General features: G+C 40.8%; 1 protein-coding gene across 2 annotated transcripts in view; it reads right to left on the reverse strand.

The window, feature by feature from the left end:
* LOC130932080 (oxysterol-binding protein-related protein 7-like) overlaps nt 1–24,910 on the reverse strand; it is a 76,672-nt gene that overhangs the window by 20,679 nt on the left and 31,083 nt on the right. For both annotated transcript variants that reach the window (XM_057861467.1, XM_057861466.1), the window contains 10 exons: nt 19,014–19,157; nt 18,853–18,906; nt 16,580–16,693; nt 16,267–16,434; nt 11,532–11,667; nt 9,674–9,792; nt 9,494–9,583; nt 7,444–7,585; nt 6,896–7,029; nt 263–346 (listed from right to left, as the gene is read on the reverse strand). In XM_057861467.1, the coding sequence (XP_057717450.1) occupies nt 263–346; nt 6,896–7,029; nt 7,444–7,585; nt 9,494–9,583; nt 9,674–9,792; nt 11,532–11,667; nt 16,267–16,434; nt 16,580–16,693; nt 18,853–18,906; nt 19,014–19,157 (1,185 nt within the window). The remainder of the gene's footprint in view (nt 1–262; nt 347–6,895; nt 7,030–7,443; nt 7,586–9,493; nt 9,584–9,673; nt 9,793–11,531; nt 11,668–16,266; nt 16,435–16,579; nt 16,694–18,852; nt 18,907–19,013; nt 19,158–24,910) is intronic.

Raw genomic sequence — 24,910 nt, forward strand, 5'->3', positions numbered from 1 at the left:
ATTTTTTATTTTTGCCTGTATCACAGGGAAATAACTCTCCTACATTTATCAGTTATAAAATGTCAATAATTAATGATAATACAAACTGCATGGACTAAAAAAGTGACTGCTTAAAGCGCAATGTGTGGGGAAATGGTCGAAATTTCTCCTTTGTTTGAATTCCGTTTAAAGTTTGAAAGACAAAAACAAATGAAAATTTGACTTTGTTCTACAAAGAAACTCTCCTTCAGACACAAATGCACAAGTGGAGGACAGTACACACCTGGTCTGCTTGAACAGTGCAGAAGGATTCTTCAGAGTCCGAGGAAAGTGAATGGACATTGGTCAGACGAGACTGTATGTCAAGCTAACACACAAGCAAAGTCCCGACACATAGAAAATAAAAAGAAGAAATTAATATGGAGACAAAAGTGTCTTATTGATTGCATTACATCAACAAATATTTGACACAGCACTGCCCTCAACATGTCTCGAAAGCACGGACCAAGGAAAACCGGAGATATTTAATTTCATACTATTAACTATGAAGGAACTACTGTATTCACTATTCAAACTAAGAACTATTTTCTCCACTAGAGGGCACTCATGCTCTTTGGACAAATAATGCTTCATTTCAGTCCTTTTTTTCCCCCCCCTCTTGCCGGAACTCGCTGGATTTTTTTTGGTATTTCTTTGGCTCAATGTGGTTGTGTAATGGGTTACTGTGGAAAGTTTGAGAAGTGACTGTATTCTCATGGGATTTTTTAAGAGTGAATTGGGGGTGGGACCCAAAAAAAAAAAAAAAAGGCCTGGCTTCTTCCCACTCCTATTCGAGCAATATATGTATGCATTTGTCATTATTTTTGTTATAGTCATCAATAATGTTATAATTGTTGTTTTTTTTCTTCCACTCTTGTTGTATTTCGTTATTATGGCTCCAAATCAATCACTGAATGAAAGTATCATTATGACAACAGTTCATATAGATAAGTTTGTGCTGAGAGAAAAAAAATACCATTGTTTAAAAAAAAAAAAGTTTTTTATTAACAGAAACTCATAATAACCTGAAATGGCTGTTTGTCACCACAGTTGTTATAGTGCTAAATTTGGATTCTGATCTTGATCTCTGATTTTGAGGCCAAAAACTGCCACCTTACTGAACGTATCTGTCATAATCGACCACAGTTGAAGAGTATTATGTTCAACGGCAATTAATTATTGACTGTGACCACTTTGCGGAGCTGTGGTATTTTGGTTCACTTTAAAAATGTAAAAATATGTTTTCATACAATTATCTATACATATATGTTCATTGAGGTTCTATTACTGTGTTCAAGCATATTCTCAAAGTGTCTGCTCTTTTCTTTTTAAAGTTTTGAATTCTCCTCAAAGCCGCGATAAGATGACACGTGAATTTATTGTTAATTCTTTGCTACCTGCTAGTGTACAGCCAATGGCTCGATCCAGTGGGATGATATTAATTTGCTCATTTGCATAAAGTTGATATATGCTCTGACCCAATCATCGCGAAGGCCTTTATTTTTTTTTACAACCTCCGAGTTTCCAATGGACTATTTCCCCTGTCTTTTGTATGCATTTCTTTTGTACATTATGTCACGTTTTATTTATCATTCATATTATGGTTTTTTATGTTTTGTTGTTTTTTTCTTGTTACAAAACATGCACCTTTCTCTTTCCTATAGAATAGTGACGGGATCTGTCGTTCACTTGAGTAAATGAATCCATTCCGGTTCGTTCAGTAAAAAGATTCGTTCAAACAAATCGTTCAACGAATCGTTCGCCCCCCTCATCTCCCTCCCCGCCCAAATTAATCGTTCGGTTAGTGAACGGGAAGTGACGTTGCCAAACGAATCACCAAAGACCGCTTCGCAGTATAACTGAACGGGAAGTGACATTGCTTGGTCCCTCCCTCTCTTGCACACAGGCTCCTCATTGACCGCTCGTCGTAGTTTCAGAAATGAGTGACAGGCGATATCATTCTGCTTTCACAGCCTCGTCTCCCTCCCGCTGTTGCAAAAGCGAGGGAGAACTTCCGCGCCGTCTGTCCTAGTTCTATGGGATCAAAGTCATGGCTCGTGCTTGCATTTCGATTAAAGGACACGGTTAAACATTTTCCTTTTGTGGGGGGAGTGGGGGTTTGGGGTCGGGGGCACACGGACTTTCTTCAACATGATCTTGATCACATATACAATGCTGCTGCTACCAGCCAACGCGGCATGCTTGCGGTCACAAAAATAAAAATAAATCGAAAGTTTAATTTCTAAATATGGAACGACCAACACATCATATTTACCTCTCGCTCTGTTGTATTTTTGTTTTTATGCTCATCACTATTATTTTTGGTCACTATTGTTAAAACTAAAGTGTAAATAGCTAGTTGTCAAATGTGCTGCTCTGAAATAAAAACAATACTACATTTTGATATTTGACAGTTTAATTGCAAATCAGTATTAAGATGATCGTATTGAATTTTTGCACTGGTATTAACAAATAAAATAATCCGGTCAGCTCGCCTGTCGTCCTCTCATCACAGATCGTCAAATGCTGACGAGAAATAATTATCTGCTCTTTACGATGTCGCCTTTCATTAGTCTGTTAAGAAAAATGTAGACATATTGCGACATCACCCGTGTCCGCGTGCGTTGTTTTGGGGCGCTTGAGTAGCACATGATGGACGGATATAATTTGTCAAACCAACCAACACCCGCTCTGACACGAAAAAAATAAAACACTCGGGAAAAAATTGAAATGTATATACAGTTTCATTGCAAATAAGTATTATGGTGATCATACTAAATATTCTTTTTTTCTGTGCACATATGAGGTAAATATCGCTGCCATGAAGCCTCCATATAGTGACAGTTCTCTGCCCCCTTCACTGCCGTTACGCGATCGCAGCTCAGCTTTTGCTTGCCTCGTAGCTACCCGTGTTTTAAACTACTGTAAATTTGATAGTATGTCGTCATAGGTAGTCCCGAGTCTGTTGAGAAAAGTAGTGCACTAAAGTTACTAAACCATGCTCGCTAGATTTGTGTGGTGTTTTTGTCTGTTTGAGCAGCATTTGATAGGCTCCACATTAACAAATATGTGACAAAGTCATTTCCTTTCATTTTTTGACTCGTTCACCACATTACTGGAAAGTCAAGTTAGCAGCAAGCTAGGACAGGAACCAGAGGACCGAGTCACTGAACGGGAAGTGACATAACTCAGTCTTGCCCCCCTGCCTGCACGCTGGCTGCTTATTGGCCGCACGTGGAAGTGAGTGACAGTCGCCCTGATTCCGTTTCCGCTCCCTCCCCTGCCCGCGATGAGGCTAGTGTCTGATTGGTCGTGTGCGATGTCAGAAGATGCTGCCGCTTGCTCAACGCCCTCCCACGCAGCGAACAAGCCCCAACTTAATAGAACGAATCAGTGCAGATGGTGATTAGTTCGGTCTCGTTCACCCAAACAATTTGTTCAAAAAGAACGAATCGTTCGCGACCGATACAACACTACTATAGAATAGCAGATGTAGGGAAATTTGGCTGTGAATGTTGTTGCAGTATTTTATTTTTACTTTACAGAAACAGAATAGACGGAGTATGATGTATGCGGAATTCAGAAGTCAGTCTGGCGGCAGTGATTACTGGCTGTTCATACATAGACTTTAGTTCAGCATTCAACACGATAATACCACGACAACTCATTAGCAAACTGGACATGCTAGGATTTAGCACCTCCCTCTGCAATGCAACTGGTTGCTGGACATCCTCAGCAAGGCACCACAAGCAGTACATGTTGGCAACAACATCTTGAGCACCATCAGGCTAAGTACAGGACCCCCCACAGGGCTGTATTTTGAACCCCATGCTCTTCACCCCGCTTACACATGGCTGCATAACAACCTAAAACACCAATCATTTGGTAAAGCATGTGGACGACACCACTCTGGTGGGTCTCATCACCAACGGCGACGACACGCACTACAGGACTGAGATGGACCTTTTGGCTGCGTGGTGCAAAGACGACAACCTTCTGTTGAATGTCAGCAACACAAAGGCGATTGTTGTCAACTTCCAGAAAGGCCACAGCCAACACTGATCATTGATGGGGCTGGTGTCGAGAGAGGAACCAGCACAAAATTCCTCAGCGTCTGCATCGATGAGGACCTCTATTGGACCACCAACACCAAGTCAATAGCCAAGAAAGCATGCTACTTCCTATGGAAACTGAAGCACGCTAACGCCCCGCCACCAGTCATGGGCACATTTTACAGAGGGACCATCAAGAGCATCCTCACCAGCTGCATTACTGTTTGGGGCGGGCGCTGCACAGATTACAACAGGAAAGCCCTGCAGCGTATAGTGAACACAGCAAGGAAGATTATAAATGCTCCCCTTCCTTCCCGCAGGACATCTACACCACCCTCTAGGCCAGGGGTGTCCAAACTTTTTGCAAAGAGGGTCAGATTGGGTGTGGCAAAAATATGGGGGGCTGACTTTGGCTGACGTCCTTTATGTAGAACAATATATTAAAGCAAATTTTAGCAAGCCATTCTGTGTGTCACATTCGCTTTATTATTATTTTATAATTAATAATTTCAACAATCTCGCAACTCGCCTTTGTGGCGTTCTCTTTCGACTCTCGGGCTCTTGAGAAATACTGCTGCTGTGAAATTAAACTAGCTTCAAGTTGCTTCAATTTCTCGCTGCCTATCTTCCCTATAATCTTGTCGTACATGTCAGCGTGACTTGTTTGGTAATATCGCCTCACACTGAACTCAACTGCGGCTGTCTCTTTGCAAATAAGGCAGACACAGTTGTTGCGTATTTTAGTGAAGAAATAGTCCAATTTCCATCTATCCTTGAAGCATTGGCCATCGCAGTCAACTTTCTTTTTTTTGTTAAATGTCGCCATTTTAGAAAATTGGAAGGGTCACGCGGGGTAATGTTGCTTAGAGTGCTGCTGCCTTTTAGTTGGTAAATGAGGAGCAGCATTTAGTGTTTAAGCTATTTCATATGCTGGTAGCGGTACTACTGACCAATTTATTAAGTCTGTGTGTGGGCCAGACATTATTGATTTTATGACAGAAGCTGGGGGCCGGATGAAATTTGACCACGGGCCGCATTTGGCCCCCGGGCCGGACTTTGGACATGTCTGCTCTAGGCGATCACAATTGCGAGAGATGTGACACACCTAGCGCACAACTTTTTCAGGATGCTGTCCTCTGGAAAGAGGAATAGAAGCCTCCGGTCCAGAACCTAGACTAATAAACAGCTTCAACCACCAGTCTGTCAGGACGTTGAACAGGGTCCCTTGCCTCCCATCACTGACTTCCACACACACATACACGCACAGAGCCTTGCAATATACAACAATAGACTGTCTCAATTGTTTTCTGTCACTACATCACTTTATTATTATTATAATTACGATCAATCCTTTTGTCAATGTTTAACAGTAATGTTTGTTTTCCAGTGTATGTCTCCCTGAATGTTAGCCATGTGACTGTCCTTCATAGGGATAGAAAGAGAAACGAAATTTAGTTTTCCTTGTATGACCTGTGCATATGAAGAAAATGACAATAAAGGTGACTGACTTCTCAAAGAAACTTATCTACTTGAGTGTTTTTAATTGCACCCGGTAGTGCGTGAATCCCATCAGACGTGTGATATTCCTGCAGACAAGTGGAAATGCTGCACGGGGGCCGCCCCAGGGCCACAGCCCTGCCCCAGCCAATCAAGAGGGGTGAGCCAGGGTGGCCCACCCCTCCCTCTCTGAATGTGCAAGTCCATGTTTTTCGCCTCAAACGCATGTTTGATTGGCTGATGACTTGACCCCCCCCGACACATACACACACGCACGCACTCATACCTCCGACAGTAATACAACATGCCGCCTCTTCCGCCCCCTTTGAAGAGGAGATATAGTTGAAGTTTTTTTTCCCGCCAGCAGCAGTAGCCACTGTATGTAAAAAGACGTCAATGTTGTGGTGGGGAATCACCACTAATTTTGCAATTGAAAAGTCTGACCTGCATTAGAGTTAGCATAACATTAAACTGTGTGAACTTGCTAACCTGCAAAATTCGAATAGGAAGATGCTTAGAGAGAAGCGCCCTCCTTTATGTGTATTCTACTGTTAACGTCAATTAAACTGAGAAATGTAGTGAACCGAGGTTTGCCCCCCTTCTCCCTAATTTTCATTATTTTATTTATGTGGTTGTAAAGCAGCCCAAAGCCACTTTAATTTTTTTTTTTTTTTGAGTTTGGCTGTACTTGTGGTGAAAAGCAGTAGTGTTTTACCTGAAGGAAGGTTCCATTTTTATTTTTGTTATTCGTTGACCAAGTAGTTTTTTCAGTTATGTTTAATAAATTTATTTAGACAATGTTGAGTGGTCTTATTTTTTTTCTGCATTCCTGAATAGTTAAGACATTATTGACAATTTTGTATTCATTGTGTATGTTAATAAAGTTTGTTCCATTCAAATATTGCAATTTAAATTTGCTAATAAAATCCATTTATTGTGGAAGTTTTTAAAAGGTTTCTTTTTTTTGAAAACAAAGGCTTGAATCAAACGGTGTATCACCTGAACCAATAAATATAAAAGTTAGTATAAGTCAATACGGATTTATTTTGCATTGATCATTTAGCCTATCAATGAATTAGGTTGATATTCGTGAGAAATGTAGCCCTGACCCCCATTGACCCAATATGTTTGGTTTTATTTATGTCCCGTCTCCAGCAAAAAAACTACATGCACTTTATGCTGTCATATCGTCCTGACCAATGTTTAGACCAACCCTACGCCCTTGGTGCAAGCACATTTGTATTTGTTTGTGCGTGTACCTCTAATATCCAAAAAACTTAATATACAGCACAAAAACTGCATTGAAGGCGTGTGTAGTTGACAATTACCTCAGAGAGTGTGCTGCACAGGGACGCAAGCTGTTCTGAGGTGTCTTGCCTCAGATCTGGGCCAGTCCAGGCCTGTCGAAGTCGTTCTCTCTCCATGGTCAAAGTTTCATGAACAGACTTCAGAGAGGTAAAGACTGCAACATACAAAAGCCTCTTATTTAAAAAAAAATAACAAAAAAACAACAAGAGTTTAAGAGCAGAAAAAGCTCATGCTGACAAAACTTGATAAATTTGGAGCTTTATATTTAACATGCTATATCAAACAGAGAACCCTGTGTCAACAATGAGTCATGTAATAGAATTATTTAATTGCAATTACCGCTTACGTTAATATCTTTATATCCCACTATGTACGTGGCTGTCCACCTTAGTTTTGTGCAATAGAAATCTTTATCTAGTAGAATTAAGAGCAACTTCTTGGATACTTATTCATGTGTAGAGCATTGTTATGCACTGCTGAAATAAATAATAATAATAATAAATGTCACATTATTCAATATTTCAAGCAAAACAAAAGCTAGGTCAGAGAAATTCATCAACAGACACACCCCTCTGTGAAACTATGTAGATGTCTTGTTGGAGTTTCTTGGCCTCCGGTGAAGTGACTTGAGGATTAGACAGCTGCGAGTAGACGTAGTCCGGGATAGATTGAACAGACCTAAAGTTGGTACTCAGGCTGTTGGAAGTGAACTAGAGGACACAGACAGCAGAATTTTTTTTTTTAAATTGGGCCAACTGCTCGTCCATTTACTGAAAGTTTTACTTTCCGTAGAATGTATTCCATTTGACAACAATTTCTGTTCCCCACAAACATGTTAAGGGAAGGATGCTGACATCAGCTTTGAGGGTTGGAAAGATGGCTCACAATACAACCATCATTGACCTTTCCCAAACTCCACCTCCTTAACAGCCATCAAACAATCATAAGGCCTAGAGACTGTTGTTAAGGGACCATGAGAAGGCTGTTGGATGAATCGATTTTGAAATGAAACAGACTTTTCTGGTTAAAACGATGTTAAAAACACTCAAATCAGTACGTTCACTTTTAAAAACAGCAGCATTTTTTATTTAAGGCACCGTAGTTTCCTCTGCATTTCTGCTTCGTCCTACAACAACAACAACCATTGCTACCTGCGATTATGCTACTTTTGCCCAGCCAACTTTGGACACAAATTGCATAACGTCATGAGTAAGTTATTATCTTATGATGTACTTAAAGTATTGCTGCATATGTTAGAAGGATTGCCGTGGATTGGCGAATAAAAAATGCAGCTTTGAAACGTTCAACACTTCCTCATGTACACTTTCATGTACAACACAATGACCGATAGTAATATAGTGCCACGTCTGGCTGAGTTCATATTGCACGATTCCACAAGTATGAAACTATATGCGCGTGTCTGTCCTCGTCTTGTTTTCCTGTCAAGACTGAGGCTACTAGATTAGAGTAACTAAAAGCATGCCATGTTGTTTTTTGTTTTAGTACAATAACATTTTGGCAAAATGCGCAGGTTTACATTTGAAAACTGAATCTATATGCACATTGTTCATTATTCGATTAATGCCTTTTGTGAAGATGAGATGCTCATAAACCTAAGGGATCATTCGGTTACCTTCACTGGGGTGCATATTTGTGTTTGTTTAGACAAGGTGATTGCCACCTTGCATATTGTTATTATTGAGCGACAGTTTTGCATTAATTTATGTAAGACCAGAGAGAAATGTGACAGCACATCACCCTGAGCCTGGCTGCCTACCTACTCCACCTGACTGACTTGATTGACTGGCTGGCTAGCAGACTGACTGACTTCCTTTTCTCATGTTTGATCTTGTTTCAAAAGGTGTATGCACTTTCTTCTTTCATTATCACTTTAATTAAGAACAGAGCTGGAGTCTGCTCAATAAATAAAATGTTTTTAATCCCAAGGGATTGTTTCGTGTGTATTAATGGATTTAAATTCACTGGGACTCTCATTTCTAATAAAGCAAAAATATGTTTAAATAGAAGATATTCCAATTACTTTTTTTTTCGTAATCATATCGTAATCGATATCGGAAAATCGGGACGTACAAAATTGTGAAGTGAAGCGTCGATGGAATACCTAAATTGGACGTGAGGTACTCTAGGAGTACATCAGTATGAAATGTGAATTATGAATGTGGTTAGTTCCCTTCTCAAAGCCCCCCAAAAAAACGAATGGATTCCAATAGATTCAACAATCGGGACGTACAACTATAGGTCTCCAAAATAAGCCAGCATACAGACATGTTCTCTGCAGGTGATAGTAAGCTAACGCCAGAGGCTAACTAGCGCGTGGTCTTGCATTACTTGCACGTATAAACAAGAAAATTCATAAAACTGGGTATTAAAGTTGAATTTACATTATCTATTATATTTTACTAGAATGACATCACTGTAACGTCTAGGTATGGCTGTTGCATTAGCTAAATAAAGTTGGTTAACTTCATGTCTTCATGAATCCTGGCAAGAATTTCTAGCCCTAACTTCACCCTTGCTTACAACTACATGTTACCGAAAAAGATAAAGTAATGCATTACACACGAAACAATGAAAATAAGCCTAGTTTTAAAACTTACAACTCCTCCCATAGCTTCCACACGAGACAAGGTCCTAGAGTGACCATGCATTTTGCTAGTCTTCTTCTTGGGTTTCTCCAAGGAAAGATTCTAAACAAACAAAAGAAAAAAAAACAATTCACTCTCGCAACATAGCATACATTTTTAAATTATTTCAGTAAAGGCAAAAAGACTTGTAACCTGCATGCTGATGCGCATCTCCAGTTCTGTGTTTGAGATTGGCAAGCCTCCTTCCAGCAAGTGGAGTCGCTGGATGAGATTGGCCAGTTCTGTCAAATCTGTCTGACAACCAGTCAACTCTGCCAAAAATAAATAAATAAATAAATAAATATTACAACATAATTTTTTTTTCTGTTGAAGCTTACACCTGTGTTTGTTTGCGAATTCATTTTAAAGGTGTTGCTGCACGAATTGCAATTCAATGATTTTAAAACAAACACACAAATCTTCTCTTCTGTAGGGTGAATGTGTGTGTTCTATCTGTATATATAGAAACTTTTAATACACAGTATTAAAATAATAGGGATATCTGAGTAAACAGGGATTATTAGGGTCCTAGTACCACTACAGTAACTCCTCGATCCAAGGTTCATACTATTTCATATCTGGCAAGTATGAGATGTATACCAGCTTGAACACAACTGCATTGAAATATTACCTAATAGGCTGGCGCCCCATGCTGGGTACAGGAAATGCCCTTTTTTACTTGACAGGCCCCTCCTCCAAGAAAAAAAATCAACTGACCTCAAACCTGCATCAAGGGAGCCTTAAGAAATGTGTTCAGGTGCCTCATGAAAAATATTGAGGTTTCGTTGAAGCAGAGGGGTCCAAAACATTTTAAAACCGATGTCCACATGTCTCTGTTCCTATGATGACCTCTTGTTTACCGTTATAAGGAAGATTTCTTCAGGGACTTACGCAGCTTATAGAGCCACAAAATTTGGCACACTTGGTCGAATTGGCCCAAATAGAAGATTCAGGGACCGTTTAAATGGTGACTCTCAGAGAATACGAAACATTTCAATTTTGCATTTATATGGGTCCGTCTCCATTCGAACAATGTCGCAATTCCGCATGAAAACAATGTAGTATTCATGCCAGGCCCTAAGGGGCAGTGCAGATTTACAAGCCGACAGCAAATGATGCACTTTGACCGCACGAAGCTCCTCAGGCGGGGAAAAAAAAGCCCGCCCACTCCCAGCAATGGCAGTTTTCTTTTGTTCAAAAAGGCACAAAAATGGAAACATTCAAAATATTACTTTAAAAATATCATTAAAACAGTAAGTTAAAGCCAACATTCCACCATATTTGCTGTTTTTAATGTTTAGTATTACCGCTGTGCACGCCCAATGTGACGTGTGCGAGTGCTGACGCTTTCGGCGCGGTCTTGCGCTGCGAGAGCTTTTGATATGCATGCGGAGCAAGCCACCCCCAAGCCCCTGCAATCGAATTCCTCCACTTTGGAGGCAGGATTCCAAGGTTTGCGTCTTTGCCTTCTGTCTTCGCCAACACCATATGCAAGGCCAACGCAAGGCCACTCTGCAACACAGTCATTGCATCTTCATGTCGCAGAGTCACCATGTAGACTGCCCCTCATTTTGGTTTTGAATAAGGGCGTGGCTGCACAGCTCAGTAGCGCCTCCTTCGGACTCTCTTCAAGTGTTTTTTTTTCACCGAGGGTGTGAACGTATTTGTCATTTTAGAATATACAAAGACATCTCTGTCAGCCATGCCCACAACACAAAAGAGGTTCCACACTAAATAAGAGGCGAGTTTCGAGCACATTAGTTTCTTATTAGATGATGAGAACAGGACGATCTACCGCTGCCCTGAGCTGCGTTGCGTGCCTTCTGAGTTATGCCAAATTGCGAGAATACTTGAAAGGGCTTAATGAACAAAAGCAGTCTTAACAGGCACGCCAAAAGACAAGATATGATGAAATCTGAATTGTGCATTAAGACCTCAGGTCGGAACTTAGCCATAAAGTATCGTGCATCGCACTTGTGTCATGAATATAAAAATTACAGCCTTTTCTTACCAACAGAAGTTGCATCAATGGCATCCGTCTGCTGCAGCCAGGCTGAAACTTTGTTGGTCACGCCTGGGTGGGAGGCAACAAAGGGGCTTCCAATCTCTCTCTGGTACAATGATGCCGAGCTGGCATAGATAGGCAGCTAAAGAATATCAGAAGTACAGTTGTGACGGTTTATTCAGACAAGATGCTGACAAGCATTGGAAATCGCATCAGAAACACTTTTTTGTTCGGTAAAAAGAAATTACTTCCAACTAGTTTCATAAATTCACTTGTGTTTGGGATAAGGAACAAAATTTATTTTTTGTTCAATCTTCCGTAAAATGTATTCTGTCCATGGTCTTTTGTGTTTTGTGAGAGCAGAAAATCTATACTCCCAATTGGTTTGTCCATTTCAAATTAAAATATGTTCAAGCAGAACAACTACACTTTGTATGGAACTGCATTTCACAAGAACAAAAAACGATTAAGTTCTCGCCAGAACTAGTATAGCTCTTTCAAAGGTTTACAATCGCTCCTACTCCTTAAAATAAGATACAGTGTTTCCCATCAATGAACGAGACTGTGGCGGCCCGCCACAGTCTCGTTTGCCCCCCCCCGCCGAAAAAAAAAAAAAAAAAGATACTAATCAGATGCGTCAGTCAGCCGATTACACAGCTGTAGCCCACTCCACTCTACTACCCGCGCGAGCGAGAGCAGCATTTTAGAGTACTATTTTATTTATTTATTTAAGAGACGCAAGGGGAACGAGTAGGAAGAATGGGAGAACGAGCGAGATAGCGAGAGATAGCGGTCGCATGTTGTAGCAGCCCGCTGCTATTTCGTTATTGTTTTTCTTTATTATTGTTACCACAATCAAGTGGGTAAGCAAATACAGACTTCTCTCCTTCTTCCCCATATCCGGGGCATTACAATAGTTTGGATCGGACTTTTCGGCGAAAGTGAGCAGTGGACGGCCGTCTTGGACGGAAAGCAAACTTTGATTGAACTTGCGCGGAGAGGCGGGGCCCAAAATAAAGCCTTGCTCTATTTTCAGAGCGTTGGTCACAGTAAAGTATTTATTAGTTCAAGCAGAGTAAAATGATACATATTCACGGTACAAGAACGTCGTTTCCGTGTCCATCGATTGGTAAGAAAAGGCTGTACGAGTGACGTGTGGCCGCTCCCGTCGGGGGGACATTTCGCGTGGAGTGGCTATTTTTCGGCACAACACCGACGCGCCAACTTCAGACATTTACGGCTGACGAAACTTGGATAAATGCGCCCCCCCCCCAATTTCGCGAGCTCTGGGACACTCGAAAAATGACTCTCATACCTCTCCTTGCTAAGTTAATGGTACCTCGATGTGCGTTTGTGTGGAAATTTAGTTCACGAACAACGGGGAAAAAACTATTCACCTTCTCACCGAATCAAGAAAAACTCTTTACACGGCCATTAGAATTCCCCCAGTCCTGTAAATGGGTCAGTTGACAGAAGGACTGTTATTGTTGTGGTAATGTAGTACTTATGAGGGTCAAATAAAAAGGAAAAAGGAGGGCTACGACGGCGGTCTGAAACCCGCGGCTCTTGGGCCGCATGCGGCTCTTTAGTGCCGCTTCTGAGCTTTTTTTTTTTTAATGGAAAAAGATGGGAGAGGGAAATATATTTTTTGTTTTAATAGGATTACTAGGAGGACAAACATGATACAAACATTCTTTCAATTCATTAATATTGGAATGAAAAACTTGTGGTGTCATCGTACAACAGAGTAGTCACATGGTGCGCTATAGGATCCACTGCAGGGAAAATAAACATTTAATCATGAAGGCTAATTATGTATTTCTAGCCAACTTAGTCATTTTTATAGTAGGCTAATATAGCTAGTATTGATAATTATAAGGCTTGTACAAGGCTTTTAATTTTTTGCTGCTCCAGACATACTGTATCAGTTTTTTTTTTTTTTGGAGGGGGGGGGGGGGGGTCAAAATGGCTCTTTCAACAGTTTGGGTTGCCAACCCTGAGTCACTACGAGATGTAAGTCGTACTATTGCTACGAGAAAAAAAGTCGCATTATTACATAGGGTAACGTAGCTGTAATCAGCAACGCATTTTACATACATGTACCGTAGCTGAGAGCTATAACATTAGCTTAGCTAATGAAAGATTTCAAATATATCTTTGTTATGGTTCTTCTTGGGGGGAAAAAATAATGAAAAAAAAAAAAAAAATTCGCCGTGGCACGACATGGTGTGGTTGTCCGACTCCGATGCAGCCCACCACCACAGTTTCAAAAAATCCTATGGTCAGAGACCCTCCCACCACAGTCTCCTAAAATCCTGTGGGAAACACTGAGATAAGTGGTCGGGTCAAATAGCAACTGGCAGAAGGAATGTGGAGTACACGGGCAAAAAAATGTGACAAAAAGAGGAACTGGTCTTAAAAGTATTCTACTAATCCACAGCAAATACGTACATATGCATGTACGCATGCATTTAAATAACACTCTGTGGGGGCTTTTACACTAGCACTGTTTGGTCCGTTTTAAACGGACCAAAGTTCTTTTTCTCAGATAGTCCATTTTGTCTTCTAAGGGTGCTTTCACACTAGACCAAGAGGACCAGGGTCCGGTTGGAGAGCTACCTCGCAGCAACACTTGCAAATGAGTTGTTGAAAGGGTTCAGTATTCACACTGAGCCAATCGAATTCTCCGAGTAGCATCAAGTGTACGAAGGCACTCTCATTGCTTGGACAAATAGAAGGGGAAATATCTCCCTCCTGGGGAGGGACGGCACATGGAGCGTAATGTGAAACTGAATATATATATATGGCGGAAAACACCGACAAGCCTGAAAAAGCAGTTTCTGCACTTGCACCCCTCTTTAAAAGAAACTGCTGTATTTTAAGCCAACTGTTGTGTTTGATAGAACAATATGTCTATATGCTGCCGTAGCAGATACGTGGCGCATTAAGCCCCCGAACTATTTTTAATTTGTCCGTTTTACCCTGGAGACCCCCCTTTACAGACGTCGCGCAACCGCTTTTGTTTCAACCCAGCCAAAAAAAAACTATTATTCAAAATGTCTGTCATTTTTAGCTCAGAATCATTAATCGATGTCTAATATATCGTTAAAAAAATAAATAAAAACATTAAAAAATGATTCACTCTATTATAAACTTTTAAACAAATTACGTCACAATGAAAAAAATGGTCTCTGTAAATAAGTTACAGGTATCTACCTCATAACTATCGCTTAATTATATTTTCTTTGTTACCGTCACATTTTCCCCGACATGTTAGATGATGATCGATCCAAACAAAGAAAAAAAAAAAAAAAAAAAAAACGTTTAAAAGGGTAAATAATGAAAAAGAAAATCTCGACCTCTCCTTGATGTCTGCGATTTCTGCATCGCGACCGTTGTTATATTACCATGTTTCACCCATAGAATCCTCCAAAAATACGGCTGTGGGCATTCACAGCTGTGTCCTGACACTCTGTGTCACATGGAATTTTTGGATCGAAACAAGGTAGGTACGCGACAATATAAATAATTAATATATAATTAAAATCATGGCGTCTTTAATTGTGCTCTTTCATGCTCTCACCATCAATTTTTTTTTTTTAAATGTCCTCCTGTTCAAATTTTTTCTTTCCCAAGATAAAAAGAGATTTTAAGCTTTCCAATGATGCATCACACATGCATATTGGACAATTTTGAAATCTGGCCCAATTGGGGGTCTCAAAACAGAACTCCAAGTCACCTGAGTGTATTTCACCATACATAATTTTTTATTATCATGATTAATGTCTTATTTTGCAATGATGATATAACCGTGCATCTGTATGTGTCTCTTTTTTTGTTGTCAACCAACCGTTTTGTGCAGATGTTTTTTATGCTTGTAAGTTCAAATTTTAAAAAAATGCTGTTGCATTTGATACACAGAATTGGGTTTTAATGTGGCGGTTGCGTTCTACGCTGTTCCTGAACGAACTGTGTGAGAGTGACAGTGGCCGAGATAGGCGGAGCCTCTTGGGGCGGTCGTTTGTCAGTCTTGCTGTATAGCAACAATTCGTCAATCCAAAAAGTCATGAAAGTAGAGCAATTTCACATCTGTGTGACTTGGTGTATCACTCGGTTCCCTTCATGGTTTAATTTTCCCGTATGCATTTTTTATATACTCCAGTTCGCTCGGCATAGAGTCGGGAGGGAGCGACCCCAGCGGCGACTTAATTTATGCTTTATTACGTGCAGCGTCACAGTAACGATGCACACGTCCTATGCTCCCAGGAGGGAGGTATTTCCTCTTCTATTTGTGCAACCAATAAGTACGCCTTTTTTCCACGTGATGCTACACGGAAAGTTTGGTTGGCGCAGTGTGAATGCTGAACCTTTTCAACAAGTGTTGTTGCAAGGTAGCTCTCCAAATGGACCCTGGTCCTCTGGTCCTGGTCTAATGCGAAAGGGCCCTTTTTGTATACTGTTCATTTGATTTAACTCTAAACTACTCACGCTCAGACTCAAATGCACTGTACTCAATGTGATCCGTGACATCAAGGGAAAGCAACTTCAGAACGAGCGTGTAGCTGCAACGACGCAAATTTATTTTATTTTCCTTCAATTAATAATTTCTATTTTTAGACAGTGCTGAGAAATATTGCGTGCCTAACACGTTTAAGCATTTTCAAAGACTTTTGTGCTGAACAAATGTGAAAGCATCACAGTTTGATTTGTATATGTCATTCATTCAAAATAATATACTCACCGAGGGTCTTTTTTTCTGTGCAAAATTGTTTATAGCTGGCAGGGAACTGTGGTTCGAAGAGATTGCGTGAAGAACCCCACGTTGGACGCTCATAGCCTCGTTTTTCCGATATACACGATGGGCACACAGCTTGGTCAACCAAATGTAAAGCAAGTCATAACTCTTGGCCTAACAGAAATGTGGCATACAGACATTAATTCATTAGGGAAAAAAATGAATACAAGTGAGAAATAAATTTCCGGTTAAAAGAGAAAAATAACACTTCCTCTGGGATTTCAATTGTGACATATTCGTAATATTCTGTGTAAATTACCATCAGGTGGTAGAGATTGTCTCCAGTATCCAAGTCTATACGTTTCGACTTTTTATTAACAGACATGACAGCCAGACTCACATCCATCGACCCATGAAGTTTTCCTCTTTGAATCTACAAAACAAAGTGAGAAAAATAACAACTGATTAGTGGGCTAGCAGCTGAAATAAATTGAACGAAGCCTGCAAATTGGGGGCACACGTGTCCAAAACCTTGTCTAAAACAGAACTTCTCAAATAGAGGTAAGCGCATGCCGGGGATGGCGCATGTGACCTTTTAAATGTCAAAGAATGTACCATAAGTTATTTTACAGTCTAGATGTGACTTTTTTTTTTTTTAAATCCAGGCAAAGTGATGCGTCTTCTCTGTTACAAACAAAACAATGTTAATGAAGTTATACTTTATTGTAAGTAGAGCTGTCAAACGATTAAAAATTTTAATCGAGTTAATCACAGCTTAAAAATTAATTAATCATAATTAATAGCAATTCAAACCATCTATAAAATATGCCATATTTTTCTGTAAATTATTGTTGGAATGGAAAGACACGGATATATACATTCAACATACGGTACTTAAGTACTTTATTTGTTTATTATAACAATAAATCAACAAGATGGCATTAACATTATTAACATTCTGTTAAAGCGATCAATGGATAGAAAGACTTGTAGTTCTTAAAAGATAAATATTAGTACAAGTTACAGAAATTTTATATTAAAACCTCTCAATATTTTCGTTTTGATAAAATTTGTCAAATTTTTATTCAAAAAATAAACTAGTAGCTCGCCATTGTTGATGTCAATAATTACACAATGTTCATGGTGCTGAAACCCATAAAATCAGTCGCACCCAAACGCCAGCAGAGGGCGACAAAACACCCAAAAACACAAGTAACAAGTGGACATTACACTGTGCTGTCATTTTAATCTGAGCGGGGCATGTGCGTTAAATGCGTAAAATATTTTATTGTGATTTAAAAAATTAATTACCGCCTGTTAACGCGATAACTTTGACAGCCCTAATTGTAAGTTTATCTACGTATATTACTTTTCCCTTTAATATTAAATAAAAAACAATGTTATGCAGACGTGTAATAATAATTTTATTAGTGATGCACGATAATACATTTTTCAACCGATACCGATAATTTCCTCCTCATTCCAACCTATAACCAATAATGTCAAATATGTATTTAAAAAAAAAAAAAAATCACTTCAATCAAAAAAAAAATCACAAAAAAGGTTTTTCAACGCCAAAATTATTTAAGACATCTACATTTGAACACTTAATATTTAATTTAAAATATTTTCTTTGAAGCAATCCTTTTTGCATTTAGGCCATATTATAGGTAGTACATAATTAACCCCCCCCCCCCCAAAAAAAGGCTAAAAATGGTGTCAACCATTTGTGCTATGTTTGTGTTGTAAAAAAATTTTCATTTGTGCTGCCATTAGTTTTGAGATATTGAGATATTAATTTCAAGTGATGACGTGACTCGCAGCCCCCATTTACTGCAATTTGCAAAAAGGACCTGAAGGGGTGCCATTCGTTTGTGCCAACTTGTGTTTGTTGTTTGGACACCCCTCTGTTATTGAGAGAGTTGGTACGCTCCATCAACCGCGACGGAGGGACTGCGATTGACGTCATGACTCAAAATTAATATCTCAACAACAATAGCAGCACAAACAAAACCTTTTACACCAAAAACGAAGCATAAATGATGGACACCATTTTTAGCCATTTTTCAACAAAATTGGGGGCTTGGTGCCCACAGATTGACCAATAAAATAATTGTAAATAACTTAAAAATCATAGCAGCACAAACATAACTTTTAACTGCACAAACCAGCACAAACGTAGCACAAACGATAGACATCGTTTTGTTTTTTGTTTTTTTTTATAAATTTGCGTCTGATGGGGGGGGGGGGGGGGGGGCAACTCCACGGAGGTTTGGGTCTGGCATCCTTCTCTTGACAGCAACCCTTTGATTTTTGGTCTATAGAAGGTTTAGTTCAGGGCAGTTGGTCATGGTCATTAAAACCAGCTTCGGATAGTTTTGGGTCTTGGAGCAGGCAAAATAAAATCAACTTTTCAGCAAAGTTGAAGCGTTTCATTGAAAGTGGACTTTTAAAACTAATTTTAAAAATTAAAACAACAACGACAAAAACTGAGCCACCACCAGTGACCCCAAAGGACCCCAAACTCTCAAGGACAATGGAAGTGACAAGGATGAACATTGCAGCATCATCTTGAGTACATTAATGGCTTACATCTTGTTGTGACTTGGAATACTTCAAAATTCCCTTTTCCAACACGAAGAATCTCTGAAATATAAAAAAAAAGACAATTTCAAAAATTAAACTCTCTCAATTTCAGACAATGTTGTAGTTGGCGTCAGACTTTTTAAAGTGTTTTAAAAAGCTGTTGATACCTTGTGCCAGCCCTTTAGTGGGTATTTCCTTCTCTTCATCAAATATCCTTCGCATATCCCAGGAATACTTTGGTCTTGACAGGATATGGGAACAGAATTCTGTTCCAGATGATGCAAGTCCTCCATCACTTCCCAGTTACGTGACTGCATGCAGTACAGATACATTTTAACCAGTGAAATAAATCACAGCGCAATATAATCAATAGCACGGTCATGTAAAAGTCTGTCTGTCTGGCTGGTTAGAACATTAACAAATTTACCGTTTTTAAAAGACAATCTGACTCGAAAATCGAATCCTTTCTTTTAGATTGAGTGTTTGACATTTTCAATGTTTTACTTCTGAAATAGTTAAATGCAGGGACGTCCCGATCAGATCACGTGATCGGAAATCGGGCCGTTTTTTTCAGAAGATCGGGATGGGGTGAAAAGGTTTGGGTTTTTAAATTTTAAAAAATATGTTTTGCTGCTTTATGCTCGTCCGGCCTCTCACTTTCCCTCCTGCTGTTTTTTTTGGTCAGAAGTGAAGTTGGAGTTTGCTAGTTAAAGATAAGTGTTAGATGATTTTTTCTTTTATCCCAGACAATTGTTTTAGGTTGTTTTATTTACCTGACATGTTTCGGCGACTACTTCCACCTTCATCAGACTGTCACTGGTGTCATGCGTCCTTATCAGCTGATGGATGAATGCGTGACTCACCTGTCTTCTACTGACCATTCATGATCAGTGTTGTTAATAACGGCGTTTGAGAATAACGACGTTTTCTAACGGTGTTATTTTTTTCCCCACTAATAAGTTAGTTACTTTTCCCATCTTTACAACGGCGTTATCGTTACTGAGGATTTGAAGGGGTGCGTTACTACAATTTGGTGGAATGACGCACGAGTTGTCTGAGCGATATATATAAGAGCAGAGCGGGGGAGTGAGGGGGGGTGAGGAGTGACACCGTTGCTAACGCTAGGTGGCTTCCCATTCCCGTTAGCATATTAGCATTTAGCGTGGCGAGCGCTATCTTAAACTCTCGGGTAACTATTAATAGGTGGCTTTTAGGTGGGTAGAATTAATTGAAAATAACCTACTGTTTTCCTGCTGAGTGTAATGCACTATTAGCACTTTAGCAACTCAGCAGCTACTTGGAACTCTGTTCTCCTGTTATTGTCTGCCCGGTGTGTATCATTTCAATTATTTCTTTTATTGTATTTCTGTAGTAATAGGCCATTGTATTTATTCCATCCATCTTCCGCTTGCTCCGGGGTCGAGTCGCGGGGGCAGCAGCTTTAACAGGGAAGCCTGGACTTCCCTCTCCCCAGCCACTTCAAACAGCTTCTCCGGCGGGATCCCAAGGCGTTCCTAGGGCAGCCGAGAGACATAGTCTCTCCAGCGTGTCCTGGGTCGTCCCCGGGGCCTCCCGCCGGTGGGACATGCCTGGAACACCTCTCCGGGGAGGCGTCCGGGAGACATCTGAACCAGATGCCCAAGCCACCTCAGCTGGCTCCTCTCAACGCGGAGGAGTAGCGGCACGACACAGAGTCCCTTCCGGATGACCGAGCTTCTCACCCTATCTCTAAGGGAGAGCCTGGACACCCTGCGGAGGAAAGTCATTTCAGCCGCTTCAATCCGGGGTCTTGTTCTTTCAGTGACGACCCACAGCTCGTGACCATAGGTGAGGGTAGGAGCATAAATCGACCGGTAAATCGAGAGATTTGCCTTTTGGCTCAGCTCCTTCTTCACCACTACGGACCGGTACAGAGTACGCATTGCTGCAGATGCTGCTCTGATCCACCTGTCGATCTCCCGCTCCCTCCTACCCTCACTCGTGAACAAGACCCCAAGATACTTGAACTCCTCCACCTTGGGCAGGATCTCATCCCTGACCCGGAGAGGGCACTCCACCCTTTTCCGACTGAGGACTATGGTCTCGGATTTGGCGTTGCTGATCTTCATCCCAACCGCTTCACACTCGGCTGCGAACTGCTGCAGTGGGAGTTGGAGGTCATTGCTTGATGAAGCCAACAGCACCATATCATCTGCAAAAAGCAGAGATTCAATGCTGAGGTCACCAAACTGGACCCCACCAATGCTTCGGCTGCGCCTAGAAATTCTGTCCCTTAAAAATTATAAACAGGATCGTGACAAAGGGCAGCCTTGGCGGAGTCCAACTCTCGCTGTGAACGAATTTGACTTACTGCCTCACTACTGACTCTGACACCGGTCGTACAGGGACCAAACAGCCCTTACCAAGGGGCTCTGTACCCCGTACTCCCGTAGCACCCTCCACAGGACTCCCCTAGGCACACGGTCGAACGCCTTCTCCAAATCCACAAAACACATGTAGACTGGTTGAGCGAACTCCCTGGCCCCATCGAGGATCCTGCCAAGAGTGTAGAGCTGGTCCACTGTTCTGTGGCCGGGACGAAAAACTCACTGCTCCTCCTGAATCTGAGATTTGACTTCCCGACGGACCCTCCTCTCCAGCACCCCTGAATAGACTTTACCGGGGAGGCTGAGGAGTGTGATCCTTCTATAATTGGAACGCACCCTGCGGTCCCCCTTTTTAAAAAGGGGAACCACCACCCCGGTCTGCCAATCCAGAGGGACTGTCCCCGATGTCCACACGATGTTGTAGAAGCATGTCAGCCACGACAGCCCCACAACATCCAGAGCCTTTAGGAACTTCGGGTGGATCTACCCCCGGGGCCTTGCCACCATGGAGCTTTCCAACCACCTCAGTGACTTCAACCCCAGAGATCGAAGAGCCAAACTCTTAGTCCCCAGACTCTGCTTCCTCAAAGGAAGGCGTGTCGGTGGAATTGAGGAGGGTTTCGAAGTATTCTCCCCACCGTCTCACGACGTCCAGAGTCGAGGTCAGCAGTACCCCATCTTCACTATACACAGTGTTAATATTGTACTGCTTTACTCTCCTAAGACGCCAGATGGTGGACCAGAATTTCCTCGAAGCCGTCCGGATGTCGTTTTCCTTGGCCTCGCCAAACTCCTCACATGTCCCAGTTTTTGCCTTGGCAACTGCCGAGGCCGTAGTCCGCTTGACCAGCCGGAACCTGTCAGCTGCCTCCGGAGTCCCACAGGCCAAAAAGACCCGATAGGCCTCCTTTAGCTTGAGGGCATCCCTTAACGCTGGTGTCCACCAGCAGGTTGGGGGATTGCCGCCACGACAGGCACCAGCCACCTTATGGCCACAGCTCCGATCGGCCGCCTCAACAATGGAGGTGGGGAACATGGCCTACTCGGACTCAATGTACCCCACCTCCCTTGGGACAAGGGAGAAGTTCTGCCGGAGGTGGGTGTTGAAACTCTTTCTGACAGGGGATTCTGCCAGACGTTCCCAGACCCTCACAATACATTTGGGCCTGCCAGGTCTGGCCAGCATCTTCCCCTGCCATCGGAGCCAACACAACACCAGGTGGGGATCAGTTGACAGCTCCGCCCCTCTCTTCACCCGAGTGTCCAAAACATACGGCCGCAAGTCTGATGACATGATTACAGAGTCGATCATCGAACTGCGGCCTAGGGTATCATGATGCCAAGTGCACATATAGACACCCCAATGTTTGAACATGGTGTTCGTTATGGACAAACCATGCCAGGCACAGGAGTCCATTAACAGAACACCACTTGGGTTCGATCGGGAGTGCCGTTCCTCCCAATCATGCCCCTCCAAGTCTCACTGTCATTGCCCACATGAGCGTTGAAGTCTCCCAGGAGAATGAGGGAGTCCCCAGAGGGGGCGCTCACCAACACACCCTCCAAGGACTCCAAAAATGTATTCCAATTTTAAATTAAAATTTATTATCATTTTTTTTTTGTAATCCTTTTTACCCTAGCACTTTTTTACTATCTTGCACTATGTACTTTTATCTTTGCTGCTGCTGTGTTATGGGTGCTGGAAAACTAATTTCCCCTGAATGAACCCTTCCAAGGAATTAATAAAGTGTATTGAATTGAATTCAATTGAAAATCAATTATAGTGCTGCAACGATTAATCGATTAACTCAAGTAAATCGATTAGAAAAAGATTTGAAATTTGCTTCTTCGAGTATTCTTTTAATTAAAGTAGCTTTGAAATGGTTTGTTTTGAGAGTGTTTGCATTTAGTTTTATTGATTTGGGTGGATACACAGCCCTCCAGTGGCGACAGTGAACATGACTTAACTCATTTCACATGAATCCAGCTGCTGTTAAGGCCAACAGAAGCTAAGTTGATGTTTGAGCTAATGTTTTTCATGCATTCGTAATTTAGTTTATAGGTATATTTAGCCGTTATTTGTGGAAATATGTGTTTGAACCATTTGTTAAGATCATTAAAAAAAAAAAAAAAAATTAGCATTTATACTAGCGGACTATTCCTATGTAAGTTAGTCAATTTTGCTTTTGTTGTACTTCCTCATTTATTTGTACTGTTTGAAGTTCAGCTCAGCTTTTGTTCCTTATCCGATTACTCAATTATTCGAACTAGTTTATCGATTAATCGGCTACTAAAATAATCGCTGCAGCCCTAATTAATTATTAATGCGATAACGTGTAGAACATGAAAACTAACATCACTTACTTTACAGAGTAATTACTCTTACAATAATGTAAGAGTTACAAACTAAATTACTTTTTTAAAGTAAGATTAACACTGACGATGATTGACAGGTTTGTATCTTTGATCTGGCATGTGACGGCTCTGTAGCTCTACGATCAAAGGCACGAATGTGTCATCGTTTAGTCAGTCTTCATTGTCTAGAGGCGGTTATCAAAAGTGTTAGCGTCAAAGAAAAAATAATCCAGAAATATAATGGCACTGCCAAAAGATACAAAAATATATACGTTTGATGCTCTTTAACAGTCCTGGAAAGAGCAGAAGAGGATAGTTTAGGGATGTCACGATCCGATAGAGTGATTATAGGAAATCAGGCCCATCAGGGCATTTTTGGAATCGGTTGAAAAGGATCGGGTTTTTAAATTATGACATATCTTTTTATTATTATTTTTTTTTAATCTATTATACTAAGTGGAGTCGCCATGGTTTAGACCCAGTTAACATTTAACAAGTAATGCCACCTTGTGGTCATAACTCACTGCATCCACCGTATGTGGAAAAATGCTCATTCACTTTTACAGTACACAGCTCGTCAGTCACATTGACACTGTTGACTGCTTTCTGTTACGTTTCTGCCCTGGAAACTATTTGTCTATGTATTTTACATCTATACCAACCAGTTGATGTGCAGTATATGTGTGCTTATGGGGAAAAGCTATAGGAACGACATGTTTTAATAAGTCCTGCTGTATGGAACCTATACTTATAGCCTGTAGCTCAAGTGAAGTGTGGTGTCCACATGGTATTTGTACACCGTCGTGTATTGTGCAATTGTGGTAAATGCATGCATGTTCTTTTGTTACATTCTTAGAAACTTAAATTAAAAACAAGAAAAACCGAGCATGTGTTTTTTTGGAGGACATACAATGTTAGCTGGTTGTCAGTTAGTGCACTTACTGTATGTATTTTTTTATTTCTTAAGAGCTAAAGAGTGACGAATACTTCAAAAATACACCAGCTTTGCCATAAGAAACAAAAAAAAATATATTTTATCCTCCACAACACTCCCGGAAAAAATACAGTACAGTAACATGTTTGGAAATTTTGTTCAAATTTTTAAAAAATGTTTCGCATCGGGACTTTGTAACGGGAGATTCACAAAAAACAGGTGACTTGGATGCAAAAATATGCGATCGGGACATCTCCAGTACAGGAACATGTTTGGAGCTTTTGTTTAATAAAAAAAAATAATAATAATAATAATTAATTAAAAAAAAAAAAAAAAAAAAAAAAAAAAAAAAAAAAAAACCTTTTTCTTTTCCAGTATCAGATAGGGACTTTGTATCGGCAGATTCTCA

Source organism: Corythoichthys intestinalis, chromosome 16, assembly GCF_030265065.1.
Source record: "Corythoichthys intestinalis isolate RoL2023-P3 chromosome 16, ASM3026506v1, whole genome shotgun sequence".
NCBI lineage: Eukaryota > Metazoa > Chordata > Actinopteri > Syngnathiformes > Syngnathidae > Corythoichthys > Corythoichthys intestinalis.